Below are 15527 nucleotides of genomic sequence, written 5' to 3' on the forward strand. Positions count from 1 at the left end.
ATGCTGCATGTATAGTTTTGGGAGAAATAAAAGAAAACTCAGTGAGAAAAACGTTCTAAAGCCTTTCCGAAAACTATTTGATCACACCTCGCATTATGAGATCAATAACTACAGTTAGAGTCCAGAAGTTTAGGCATTTAATTAAAAAATATGAAAAATAATCACTAAAAAAGGGTGGGAAACAGACAAAATAAACAATTCCACATAAAAAACATTCCATGAAATAAAATAAACTCTTAAGAAAACTTTGTATTTATATACTTCTTCACAAGAAAACAGAAAATTACAAAATGAAACATCTTACTTTTAATTGTACATTTGATTGCTCATAACTACTGCTCATGTTTTTTTTTTTTTAGTTCTCAACATTCATACTTACAGTTGCCCATCAGAAAAGATACTTTTCACAATAGAAAATTACCTTAACAATTCAAATGAAGAAATTAGAGCATATATAAAACAAACTCACTACACTCATATCAATAGATTTAGCACCTTTAAGAAGATCACATTTTTTCCAAGTCTTCATTAGCACGGACTACACTTTTGTACTTGACAACAACAGGTAAACCCTTTTGTTCTGACACTTCCATCATCTGTCCCACTAATTGAACACTTTCAAGGCTGCCACAAGAGTTCTTGGAAAATTTAAAGCCAACATTTACAGTGACACTGAAAAATCATCCAAAAATTCTGCTACAAAAATTTAATCCTTAAGCCTAGCCAACAAAATCCCAAGTTATACAAAGTTTTACAAATTCATCATGGATTAACATCAAGAAATGGAGCAATATATTGAAATAATTTCAAAGAGTTATAAATTAAAGCAGTAGTCAAAAGCAAAGTTTGCTTTGAAGCATGACTCCAATGCTCGAAGCTCACCATTATATTTCTGCAGGACCTTATAAGTACTGTAACAAGAGGTGAATCCAATCAAAATGTTCAGTTTTCTAAGCATCAGCCATAAAAGGCTACGTCTTAGCAAAGCACCGATTTAATTTTATAATCTTATATTTTTTAGAATCATATTTACCAAATGCAAATATTCTATATTGTTTTCAACTTCATTTCTTTTAATTTTTATTGTTCACTGGTGTCACCTGAATAGGAGGGGTAATCCATTCACATGTTATTTCATCATTTAAAACCAGATACATACAAACAGTGCTTTTTTTCTGGTGGAATGCACCGGAATGCCGTTCTGGTACCATTTTGTTGTATTTTTTAATCATAGAACCAAAAAATGTGGAACAACTATGTTTTTTTTAATATAATTTTTCTTTGAATACTGCTTAATACTTTGAAATTCTTAGTTAGACAAAAAAAAAAAAGTTAAAAACGACAAAATTCCCATGCACTGGACAGCGACCATCTCCCTGTCCACTATGAAATATTCTACACAGAGTTCCACCGCCTTTTTCTCCAAGAAGAAAGGCACTGCATACAACTGAATGTGTGAAAAATAATCACTAATTGAAGTTTTAAAGGAGTTTTTAAAGAATATTTCAATATATATATATATATATATATATATATAAAACAACATATAATTGTAACAAGATCATAAATTACTTAATCAGTATCGTAAACTTCAATATTAAAGAATATTATTTTTTCAATTTCGCAAGGTTTGTCGCACCACCTTTCAACTATCTGCCTTTCTTGTCCTTCTGTGGCAGGATATACGAGGGACAGTCAAAATGTAACCTTAATAATTGGTTTACTACTAAGATTTATTACAAATCATCTGTCCTCAAGTGAGGTTGACCACTGGGATCCGGAATTAACAAACATAAATTATAAAGGGAAATGAAACGAGCAAAATAATGATTCGATTTGTACATTAAAACAAAAATTTACGTGTTAACATATATATGATGTGTAGAATTTGAAGAGAGGCCTTAAGAATTTCCATTACAATCTTCTGAACCTCATAAAAGGGAATTTGAAAGGATTTAAGAATATTACATGTAAATTTCGATAAACAACCCCTCACTCCAAATAGTAAGCCTGTAACATCCCAGTTGTAGGGCGAAATGCCATATTTTTCACTGAGGTATGGAAGACAAGGTACATATTTAGCTCGCTTGTCATCATTTATCTGCAGTGCTTGATTTGTGTCTCGTTCAAAACAAATTTTAGGGTCTAAGACCATCGCTTTCTGGGTTCTTCTATTGATGGCAATTATATCGACTCTTCTACGAGAATCATCTTCAGACACACAATGAATCTCCTCATGTACTTTCCATCCTCTGTTTCTTAGCAGGTTGGCAACTGCTGTACGGGCAAGATGGTGTCTGTTGTTACGCAGTAGCTCTCCCTTCTTACAGAACCCCAGTACGTGGCCAAGTGTTTCAGTCTCGCTGCAGCTGGGATGGCAACAACGGGTAGTACTGAAGGTTCTGCCAGGGACAGATCTCACTGCGGTGACGTTGCAAGACATCTTGATGGCATTGATGTATTCCGAGGACGAAAGACACTTTTTAGAGGAGATCCAGAAGTTGGCTTTGGAGCATTCTTCAAATGTACAAACACCTTTGCCTTTATGTGGGAGCTGGCATAGTATAACAGGAATACTTGCATTGAAAGTAGTGGGAACTATGTTGAAAAGTAATGAAGTGTTTGTAGTCTTGTTGTACATATTCAATTAATAAAACAAGTTAAGGTTACTTTTTTTTACTCTCCCTCGTATAAAAAATGTATTACCCTTTCCCAACTTTTTTAGGAGAAATTTCTTCTCCTATTTTCCTATTCACTCTGCCAATGAATATTTCATTCTTTTCTTAGTGGGGAATCTTATAACGAAATTGTTTTCTAATAGCTTAATGTGTTATTCAGTGCCATATTCTTCTGAAGCCTTTCTAATGCTTATATTTCCTAATTTTAAAGCTTTCGCTACATTACAAAGGTACACAGAGTTGGAACTGCACTTCCATGTTGGTCCTAGCTTCTTTGCACATACCACATTGTTGAATTTAACCTACAACGTAACGAAAAATAGGTAAAGGAGCATAACTTTGTAACAAAATTAACCCCAATCATGAATTACCAGCTTATTGCTTATATACGCACATGATCAGAGTCACCTTCCAAAACAACAACACTACAATAAAAAGGGCATAAAAGAAAAACGAAAATAATTTTATCTCTAATACTTTACACTTGACACTTAAGGGACTCCTATGTACTGTAGTGTAGTACAAGTTTACTAGAAGAATTTTTCAATACAAAAATGTAGCACACCTCGGTACCTTTCTTGCTACAGAACACAATGAGTTGGGTGTGATTTAAATATCAATTGTTGCTGACAAATAAATTTTCTTTCTTAGAAACATGACTGTCAGCAATGCTTTCAAATTACCAGCAACATCTCTGCACCATTTTTTTTGTTATAAAAAATAACTGATTGATTTTACAACACTATATCAGATCGGATTCACCCCTTTTTATGGTACCGTGGTATTTATAAAATATAATATAATTCATTCTAATTTCATTATTATTCACTATATAACATTAAAATAATAGCTGATAAAATACCAATTAACAAAAATGTGTTTTCCGGACACTGACCATTCAAGTAAATCTGATTATTTCATACCATTAAAAATATCACAAATGATAATAAAAAGGGTTAATCAATTTTTAATAACAGATCAGCAGTTGATAAATATTGCAAAGTAAAATAAATACATGAATGTTAAGCAATACTACACGAATTATGCTTATAAATGATGTATTCTTGCATAACACTGCCCAAATATTCCTTTATTTTAGCTGTAATTTGTGGCTACCATTTTATTCGATTGTAGTATTTCTTCAAGTGTAAAGTTTACCATATTTTCAGTTTTAACAATACTGTAGGCAGACTTCAATAATAAATTATTATTTATTTATTTTATTTATTCATTTATTTATTTAACCTGGTAGAGATAAGGCCATCAGGCCTTCCCTTCATCGACCTGAGTCGGGATCGAACCCACAACCTCGAGCACAGAAGGCCAGGACTATACCAACTACGTTACCCAGAAGTGGACTTACAACCTCGCCACAACCTTTGACCTGAAACAGGCCTTACCGATACAAAGCTATCATATTTATAAACGCAAGACGTTGACTTACGACCTTGCCACAACCTTTGACATGAAACAGGCCTTACGGATATCAAAGCTATCATATTTATAAACGCAAGACGTTGACTTACGACCTTGCCACAACCTTTGACATGAAACAGGCCTTACAGATACCAAAGCTATCATAATTATTATAAACGCAAGACGTTGACTTACGACCTTGCCACAACCTTCGACATGAAACAGGCCTTACCGATATCAAAGCTATCATATTTATAAACGCAAGACGTTGACTTACGACCTTGCCACAACCTCTGACATGAAACAGGCCTTACCGATACCAAAGCTACCATATTTATAAACGCAAGACGTTGACTTACGACCTTGCCACAACCTTTGACATGAAACAGGCCTTACCAATACCAAAGCTACCATATTTATAAACGCAAGACGTTGACTTACGACCTTGCCACAACCTCTGACATGAAACAGGCCTTACCGATACCAAAGCTACCATATTTATAAACGCAAGACGTTGACTTACGACCTTGCCACAACCTTTGACATGAAACAGGCCTTACCAATACCAAAGCTACCATATTTATAAACGCAAGACGTTGACTTACGACCTTGCCACAACCTCTGACATGAAACAGGCCTTACCGATACCAAAGCTACCATATTTATAAACGCAAGACGTTGACTTACGACCTTGCCACAACCTTTGACATGAAACAGGCCTTACCAATACCAAAGCTACCATATTTATAAACGCAAGACGTTGACTTACGACCTTGCCACAACCTTTGACATGAAACAGGCCTTACCAATACCAAAGCTACCATATTTATAAACGCAAGACGTTGACTTACGACCTTGCCACAACCTCTGACATGAAACAGGCCTTACCGATACCAAAGCTACCATATTTATAAACGCAAGACGTTGACTTACGACCTTGCCACAACCTTTGACCTGAATCAGGCCATTCCGATACCAAAGCTATCATATTTATAAATGCAAGACGTTGACTTACGACCTTGCCACAACCTTTGACATGAAACAGGCCTTACAGATACAAAGCTATCATATTTATAAACGCAAGACGTTGACTTACGACCTTGCCACAACCTTTGACATGAAACAGGCCTTACAGATACAAAGTTATCATATTTATAAACGTAAGACGTGGACTTACAACCTCACCACAAACTTTTTGACCTGAAACAGGTCTTACCAATACCGAAGCTATTATATTTATAAACAAAAGACTTGGACTTACAACCTAAGCATTTATCTTTGCGATTTTTCTGGTGATCATTTCTTTGTCTGGACAGACGATGTCGCTGGTTATTGGTCTGAAGAAACTGGCAGCTGTATAAGAAAGTATTTAGAAGAGGACGTAACATAAAAGGTGAAACTCTCATTGCTACATCTGATAACTGCACCAAACAATCATGGCTTTAAGTATTATCAATCACAGGAAGACTTTGCCCATCTGCACATTCCATGGTATCTAGCGATAGAAATTTTGGTGTTGTTGAAATGTATCATAGTGTGCAGTGTAGATAGTCCCAAATGAGCGTACAAGTATTCATAAGGGTATGTACTACTGAATTCTAGTACAACATTCCAATATTTATCATTTTTCAATTTTCGTACAAAAAAATCATTTGGTCTATGATAAATATTTGTGCAAAGTTTCATTTCATTATTCGAATTGAAGGTAACCTAAATATTAATTATTTTAAAGGTAAGCTACCTGAAATTTTTTTTAGATTTTTAAACACTGAATTCTATGGAAATGTGTATTATTTTTTATGCCACTTGAAAAATACAGCCAGCATAATTTTTATGCGTGATTTTAAGAAAGAAATTAAAAAAAATATTCAACAAATATTTTTATTACAAACCACAAATGACAGCAAAAAACAAATGTACACAATTACTTTTTCTTATATATTTTTCAAATACAGTTATTACTTTGTTGTTTCCATTAACATTAATTTCTAGGTAGTAGTCACTGTTACAATGTAACCCATACTGATTATACAAATTATGCTCTTCCTTTAGTTTTGTGATTATATTCATACTAGTGGCTTGTGCAGCAAATGCTGCAAACTAAGTGCATTAGAAGTTCAAATAAAAATTTTTCAGATTTATTTTCAATGAAGAATAGGCCTACCAGTCATTTTAAAAGTTATTTGCGTCCATAATAATGAAACATACTCTTTCTGAATGTTTTTCATGCCAAATACTTTTTTTAACCTATCCATCTTCAGTTTTTCAGTTTAAAAGCGAAAACGGAAGTAACAATGTCAGGACGACCAGTGGATTTTTCATGTGGGAGTAAAGCAATAGTAGCTATTTCAGGTCACTGTGGATTGTAGGTGAGATGTAAGAAAATGTCACGTTTGCTATGCTTTCCAACAATAGACATAGCATCTTATAGCTGCTGCATTTTTTCGTGAACTACATTGAAAAGTAGAGGGTAGAATCATTTTATCCTGCTACGAGATTTTGCTGAAATGATCGGGAGACTACAAAATCTTGTAGGCCTCTTATTTTATCAGTAAGTAATACCTTTTGGCCTTTTCTTAGGAACTGTAATTTTTGTGCTCTCTCCAGACAATACTGCAAAGAATCACGCATACAAATATCCACACCACACCGCCATTAAATATATGAAAAAGACCCACACCACTTGATTAATAACTATAAAAATATTTCATTTTTAATAACAATAATTTTAACTTACGAAAGTTTTGTAGTTTTTAGTAACATATAATGTATATATTATACAGCCGTCACTCAATAAATTATAGAAATGAAGATCTAATTTAAGATGTTCTCTACGTAAACATATAAAACCCCAAAAGGTTTGAGTTTCATATCATCAATAGGCTATATCCTTAATATGTATATTAGTGACAAATACGTCATGGCATTAACTATAATAATATTTCATTTTTAATGGTGATAATGTCAACAAACGACCTCAAGTTTCGTACTTTTTAATATCCAATACACAGCTGTACTCAGAAAGTTACACACAACAGAATCAGACTTGTAAATTATTTTTAGTAAGCTTTGAAAGTTTTTAAAAACAAATTATAGAGATGTTATAAAAATTACACAAATGAAGATTGACATATTGTTGTCATTATGATGTCACAGAATTTTCTTTGATTTGCTCTACCTATGTCAGCAATCGTGCAGGTTATGGCCTTGTGTAATATTGTTTACTAGTGTGTGTTTTGTTTTATTTATTAGTTCTCAAAACTGACAACAGATGGATTTTGGAAAATAGGAAAATTGTGTAGGAAAATTGGCATTTCACTGAAAACTACTATCTTTCTGAAAAATTTTGGCTGCCAAGCTTCAAAATGAGGGGTCACTCATTACAATCCATTCAGCCGTTTTCCCGTAATTTTCATTACCAGTTCGAATTATATATTATATATATATATATATATGTATTCATTCTATTTTTTTTTTTTTAAGTTAAGACTTTTATACCCGTGTGTATTTTCCTGTATGTGCTTTGATCCTGGTTGTGTGGAAGAGAAGAGCTAATGGCTGTAACTCTGCCATGGAAAATAAAACTATTATTATTATTATTTACTCAATTATGCAGCTTCATGATAAACAATGAAACTAGGAAAAAAAACCTCTATTTATTCATGTATAATCCGATTAATTGGTAAGGTAAGTATTTTTCTATTTAATCTCTTTTCATTAATCAAATTTAAAAACAAATTTGTGTTAATCTTAATGATAGAATAATGTTTAAAATTTTATTGAAATCATATAAAATTTTTGGAAGATTTACAACTCAGCAGCACATACCCTTAATATGGTCAACAGAAACCATTTTGTGTGCATGAAACAAACAGAAAACACCTCTTAAAACTGAATGACCTGAAAAAAACTTATCCTCTGTGTGCAATAATGAGTGTATGGCGAGAGTCTATCTTTGTTTAAGTCTTCCCATAATTTATAAGACTTCTTGTCTCCGTGTGTTAATGAATGTGATACAAGAATCCACCTCCATTTCAAACTTTTCTAACAAAGCTCACCCTAATATAAGGTGCATTAATGCGTGTACCCTAAGTTCCTGTTTTTCTTTAAAACCCATATTACAGACAACGCATTTGTAAGGTCCCTTGGCTGTGTGTATTAATGTGTGACTTATGAGATTACATTTCTGACCAGAAAGCTTGTCATAAATTTGGCATGTCACCCATATGTGTGAATGTGTGTCATATCAGATTGCTTCTTGTTTTAAAGGCCATTTTACATTTATTGCACTTGAAGGGCTTATTGGGCAGTGTGATAACATATGAGATACAAGATACCCTTACACATCCTTAAGGGATTAGGTACAGCTTACAGAGTAAAATTTTGGAAATATTCACCATTTTTTCCCTCCATTACTGTATCTTGTACAATAATGAATTTTAGTATGTGTAAAACACTGTCCTTCTGCTATATGAAAAAAATATATATATTTTTACAATTAAAAAAATATTTACTCCCCCCCCCCCCCCAATTCATTTCACTGTGTAGTGATGAAGCGTTTCCTACATAACTCAAATACTATCCTACATTCTGTGATGAAATTTTTTGTATGTATTTATGCATGTCGTATCTACAATATGATGCAAGATCACTTCTCTAACTTTGTTAGATTGTCTGATAAAAAATAAATTCATTTAAAAAATGGTCAATTATCAGCATTTTCTTCTAACACAGAGTAAAAAAAAAAAATATTATTTATTAAGGAATGTAGGTGAAAGAGCATGATTTTGTAAACATGAGTTTCAGCAATAAAATAAAAGAGAGAGAACATGAAAAAGTTAACAAGGTTATGAGTTATGAGGGAAACGCTTCATCACTGCACAGTGAACTGCCACCGTTCCGAATTTTGAAAAAAAAAAATATATATATATATAATTATATATAATTTTTTTTAAGTCGTAAAAATATTTTTTTTTCATATAGCAGAAGGACAATGTTTTACATATACCAATTTTCATTATTGTACAAGATACAGTAATGGAGGAAAAAAATGTTGAATATTTCCAAAACTTTTACTGCTGTAAGCTGTACCTAACCCCTTAAGAAATGTGGTCAAAGGAAACCATTCCGTGGGCATGAAATGAACAGGAAACACTTCTTAAAAACTCAGTGACTTGAAAAAACTTATCTGTGTGCAATAATGAGTGCATGGCGAGATTCTATCTTTGTTTAAACTTTCCCCAGGGTCGCATTTATGAGACTTTTTGTCGTAAAAAATTGTGCCTCCGTTTGAAACTCGTACGAAGGTGCATTAAAGTGTGTACCCTGAGTTTCTGTTTTTCTTTAAAACCCGTATTACATATGACGCATCTGTAAGGTCCCTCGGTTGCTACAAGATTATGTTTCTGACTAGAAAGCTTCTCACAAATTTGGCTTTTATTTGCCTTGTCACCTGTATGAGTTAATTTGTGTCGCATCAGATTGCTTCTTGTTTTACAAGCCATTTCACATGTATCACATTTGAAGGGCTTATCGGCAGAGTGTGACAACATATGAGATGCAAGAAACCTCTTTTCCTCAAAATTCCTTCCACACATTTCACACATGTACAGTTTATCCTCCTTGTGAGTTAATGTGTGTTTTAGAAACGCCTCCTTTCCTATGAAACTCTTCCCACAATAGTTACATAAGAGAGACTTGAATTGTATGTCGTTGGATTCAGGATTCTTAAGATCTCCAGTAGGGATAAAGCTATTGCCAAAAAATTGTAACTGTTCGTTCCCTGAAGAGTTATCCATAGGTTGTACGTAGTCAGCAGGGCCAATATGTTGTGCAGAAATATTTCGCTTGGCACCTTCTCGAATTCTCATATCATAGCGGCAATGCTGCTTCACAGGCCTGTAAACACGAAGACGTGTGAATAACTATGGAGGCTAGATTAACAAACTAACCATTGGCACAAAAGACTGCCAAACACATTTAAGGTGAATGAAATTTGATGTAATACTCTCGAACCTCTGTACAATGAAACAAGACGCATATAATGAACAGTGATGAATTTAGGAAGTGGCCCGGAATTATCCAATATTATATTTAAGTTTGATATGACTTTTCAGTAACTAAAGGTATGGTCACACGTCACTACTTTCGCAGCGCTGCAATACAAAAAAACTGCGCAACTCTTGTACTGCGACATGTGAACAAGGGTGCAACCTGAAAAGTAGCGGCTGCCGAACCTGCTGCCCACTACTTTTCCATGCTGCGCACAGCTTAAAAGTAGCGACGTGTGAGCAGGGTTTTCAGGGTTGCAGCCGCAGCATTTTTGATATCGGTTTTGTTGAAACTTTTGATGAGGTTGCAACCAGTGTTACCACCCAAATGTGCGAATGATACTTTTTTTGTTTGGATATATTTAAATGTTAAATGTGATGAAAATAAATTATTTGTAACAGTTATTAAATACACAACACAGTCTGAGCATAATTGCTGACGATATAATTCATTTTTTAAACCTCCCGTAGCGTAGTTCCAAACAGGAGAGTTGCCAACATTGATTACATGAATATACTGTTGGTTATCATTTAAGTATACAGGCGTTTTTAAAAGCTTTATAGTAAAAATGTCAATTTCTGAATACTAGATACGACAGAAAAGCAAATAATAGATAAGGAAGCTTTCGCATGAGTTTCTTAATAATGCGAACATAACCACAAAATGTATATTGAGAAGTCAACACGGAGATGGAAACCTGCAGCATGACTGCGGCTGCAAAAGTAGCGCCTTGTGTGTGAACAGACTCGCAACCTCCAGTTGCAACTTTTGCTGCACTCGGGTTGCGCAGCACGAAAAGTAGCGTGCAGCGCGCTACTTTTGGCTTACGTGTGAACACGACACGCAACTTTTGCAGCTGCAGTACAAAAGTTGCACTGCAAAAGTAGCGATGTGTGACCATACCATAAGATAAATTCTGTTAGGTGTGTAGATTTTAAAGTAGTTGTTTCCTTCAAGGTTGGTGGTCTGCTGGTCTCGATCTTGACTGGTTAAAATTTAAACACTAAATTTTCAATCATCATTGTTCCTGTTAAGAAGTCAGGGGTGCTGTGTGCTATGTTTCTTTAGGAAGGGGGGGGGGGGACGCACGCACGCAGACACACATACACACACACACACTTGAATTTGTTAATAAAATACTTTTTTTCTTTAGTTTTAAAGGTAAAACAAAATTACAGATAAAGAATGAACTATTCAGAAGTATCATTTCTTTAATTGGTTAGTGTTCTGAAGCTAAAAATGTGTTGCTAATTATTGCTTTGTACAGATTTTGTTTTTCAATTTTTAACTAAAAATTACATCATTCTTACGCACTTATCACAAAAATTGTTACAAATCATACGACTTTAGGAACTTGATTCTTTACAGTTTAATTATGCATCCTAATGTACAGTCCTGAAGAATGTACAAGAGTGGTGTGTTTTTGTAACAATATTGTGATAAGTGGGTAAGAAAAATTTAATTTTGTAGTTAAAAATTAAAAAAAAAAAAATTCTGTACAAAGCAACTATAGAATTCACAACACATTTTTAGCTTCAGAATACTAGCTAACTAAACAAATGATACTCCTGAATAGTTCATTATTTATCTGTAATATTCTTTTACACTTAAAACTAAAGAATAATGGTATTTTACAAACAACTTCAAATAAGTGTAACTCTGAAAATATTGACATTAGGACAAATGTTTATATAACATGTTTTGCTCAAAATGTCTGAAATTATGCTCCGTAAGTGCCGGTAACTCCTCGTGAATCACAATGTGTGTGTGTGTGTCTATAAATATATACATACATATATATATATATATATATATATATATATATATATATATATATATACACACACACACTTAAGGTTCACCCTGTGTATAATGTCATTAATTCTGGTGGGTGATTCCTTGAGTAAAGGGCAACAAACGAAGTCAAATATTATTTTGCAACATTTTGAATAGTTTTCCAAAAAAAAACGTGAATTTTAAAATACATTAAAATACATGAATTACGAGATCTTGCAATGCTGCGACCAGCAGGCAGTACAAATTAAGTTGTGTTGCTTTCAACAACTTTTTCACCTGGCTTGTTGAAGGTCATTGTTTTTCAATGCGCAAGAAAAAATGCAGACAATATACCATTTAATTTTTTTGTTTAAACTGTGTTCGAGAACAAAGAATGAACAATGTTCATTTCACGTTAAACAAAATCTTGCAAAATTTAAAATAAACTCTAAAACCTAATCCCAATTAAATGTTGAGAGAACACAGACAATAAGACAAGCTTATTTCAAACTGAAGTGAAAAGATTAAGAAATATGTTGTGAAATGAATGTAGTGAGTTTCATACACTATTTTTTTGTACAACAGGACCTGTTTTCTGATGCTCGAATGGAAGGTAAATTGACTTGCATTAAATCAATTTTTTTTTTTTTGCCAGAAATCATAACCTGCCTAGAAGACAGTGCAATGGCATTGGATACGTCTATAGTTAGTGAGAAATGCTGAAGATTGTTTACAAAATGTAAAAGGTGAGATTGGGGACACAAGGAGATAGAAAATAAAATCTGTATTGAATAAAAATAAAGGGTATAAGACATTGTGCCAAATAGCCAGTATTTTTTTTAGGAGAAGACTTCAGAATTCACATTTTTAAAGAGGACTTAACAGACAGTGACAGTGTTTTTTCAATTATGCTCCCATTACATCTATGGAAATAGGAAGAAATTTCTCTAAGTACAAAATAGTATTGGCTTACAAACGCCCATCTTTTTCTTTTGATAACTTGAGGATGACTATGATCATGTATTCCAATGCTAACTGTGATGAGTTCAGTTATTTTTTTCATACTATTTTAATGGAAATTACCTAGTGATAATAATTATTTCAGTAAATAATACAGTAATTCCACTACGAAAGTTTGTTTTACAATAGAGTTACTTAAAAAGTAAGAGGGTCATTTCATAAGTCATGGCAACTATATTATACCAGCCAATAAAGCTGTAGGAATAGAAGTTCACTATATGCAATTAAAGGTCACTGGAATGTGCTTTGCAATGTTAGTACCAAATTGGGTTCAGGTACAGGAGGCAATGGGTAAGAGAAATTGAGGAGTGTTTTTGCAAAAGTCGATAGATGCAGAATTTTTCGAAAGTGAGTTACATATGGATATCGTATATTTTCTACCTCCGGAATCGATCTATGAAATCAGATTTACCAAAACTTGATTCATACCGTATGTAGAGACTACCAAACCTTCCAGGTTTTTTTTCAGAACGAGATAGATCCTGTCACTTAGTGTAATTTCTGTAAAATCTTGATTTCTGCATCTATCGACTTTTGCAAAAACACTCTTCAATTGAAATATGCGTAAATAGAAATCATTGTTTTATTATGCACAAAAGGGAACAAAGTACATTACTCACAGCTAACACCCTTCAAAATAATCCTCCAAGGGTTCCACACATATTTGCCAACGATGATGCAGGTGTTGAATACTATTGGCTGTGTGCGATTCGTCTGAGTACCACCTTTTGTCGAAATGCTGTTAAGATGTCCTCCCTGTTTGCAAACTGCTTCCCACACAGTGGTTTCTTCAATTGCGGAATGAGATCAAAGTCGCATGGGCTCAGATCAGGCGAGTAGGAAGAATGTTCCAACGCAGCCAATGCTTCTTGTAGCTCAGTATGACACTGAAGAGCATTTCTGCCACGAAGAACTGCAATTTTCATGTATGACCGTTGTTCAACTTTACTTACATCCACCTTGGAGCACAGCCTCTAGCACACTAACTTTTGTGTGTACTGTCAACTAGCCACCAATGCACACAGATGCAATTTGGCAATGGCATCCCGTACAGAGTACAACAGATTTTCAAACATATATACTGAACTAACCACATTTTCGATTATTCGGAAAATATAACATAGTTACCATGACATGAAATGACCCTTGTAGGTAATGACTAGCCTACACCACAGGCGAAAATTTATAATTTCCAGTAGGTCATTTTTTTATTGTTTTAGGTCATTTTAAGGAAATTTTATAGGTTGTAAACATCCGGGTTCTATTTATAATAATTTCAATATGCCTTCTACATTACTCCTTATATTTTTCATTATTTCACTTTCATGACAACATTGAAATTCCTAGTTTGTTGGTATTATTTCGCACTGACAAAGATGAATCTAAGGCTTTTGAATGCACATTATCAGATTTATTATTAGTATCATAACTACTTTTTTTTAGCGAGTTATTTTACGACGCTTTATCAATGCTGTGGTTACCTAGCGTCTGAATGATATGAAGGTGATAATGCCGGCGAAATGAGTCCAGGGTCCAGAACCGGAAGTTGCCCAGCATTTGTTCTTAATGGGTTGAGGGAAAACCCCGGAAAAACCTCAACCACGTAACTTGTCCCAACGAGGTTTTGAACCCGAGCCTGCTATTTTCATTGTCAGACATGCTAACTGTTACTCCACACTGATGAACATTCTTGCTTTCTTGAGATTCGAACTGGTATGACTGACTCATAAAGACAGTGGGTGACTGACTGGCATGAACTGAGGCAATTGGCAGACAGAAGTCACTGAACAGAAGTGTTTATTGTAACGCTCAGATCAAGTTGGCCAAGCATGACATCACATGCTTCAAAGACATGATATAAACACAGCTGAAACTTCGTCCCTAATCACCACATCGATCTGCAGTTTTCACCATTATTCATAGGAAAATGGAGACTATTAGAATGAACCATATTCTGGAAACTTGATTTTTCATTGGAGTGGGCTTTTAATGTCTGACTTTATTTGCTTCCAATACTCAATTTGTTTCAAACAGCTCCATTGCATCAATGAGCTCACTGATACGTGAATGAACAGAATTGCTTCCCACAGTAGAGATCATGTCCCAGTGACATGAATGGAATAGAGAAATTTGTTGGGAAATATATTCCAGGCTCATCTACGAGGTCTGTCTAAAAAGTATCCGACCTTTAATTTTCCCGCGCAAAGTAGTGATTCTAAGGCGGCGCCACTGTGCATGGTGGAAGGAGGAACCGTAAAGCGCATGCTTGAATTTTTTCACCGCATTCGCTTGTGCCAGTTACTGGCTGGTGGTCGCCAAGTAAGGTGCTGTTCTAAGTGTTTGTCGGATTTAATTTTCTCGCAAGATGACTGAATGAATTGAGCAAAGATACTGCATCAAATTTTGTCAAAAGCTTGGTGATTCTCAAAGTCAAACAATTCGTAAGATTCAGCAGGTGTTTGGGGAAAATGCGATGGGTGTAACACAAATTAAGGAGTGGTTCAACCGATTCAAAGATGGCCGCACATCAGCGGAGAGTGAGCAGCGTTGTGGCAGGCCCCAAACTGCTTGGAGTGCAGCTGTTGT

General features: G+C 34.4%; 1 protein-coding gene across 5 annotated transcripts in view; it reads right to left on the reverse strand.

Annotated features, from left to right (window-relative positions):
- Nucleotides 1-231: 231 nt before the first annotated feature.
- The window catches only part of LOC138691611 (zinc finger protein 860-like), a 28359-nt gene continuing 13063 nt past the window's right edge, over nt 232-15527 (reverse strand). For 2 of the 5 annotated variants that reach the window (XM_069813770.1, XM_069813755.1), the window contains exon 5: nt 232-9992. In XM_069813770.1, the coding sequence (XP_069669871.1) occupies nt 9347-9992 (646 nt within the window). In that variant the 3' untranslated portion in view covers nt 232-9346. The remainder of the gene's footprint in view (nt 9993-15527) is intronic. The other 3 variants (XR_011329928.1, XM_069813779.1, XM_069813789.1) reach the window with 3 other exon arrangements.

This window comes from Periplaneta americana, chromosome 2 (genome assembly GCF_040183065.1).
Source record: "Periplaneta americana isolate PAMFEO1 chromosome 2, P.americana_PAMFEO1_priV1, whole genome shotgun sequence".
In the NCBI taxonomy this organism is placed as follows: domain Eukaryota; kingdom Metazoa; phylum Arthropoda; class Insecta; order Blattodea; family Blattidae; genus Periplaneta; species Periplaneta americana.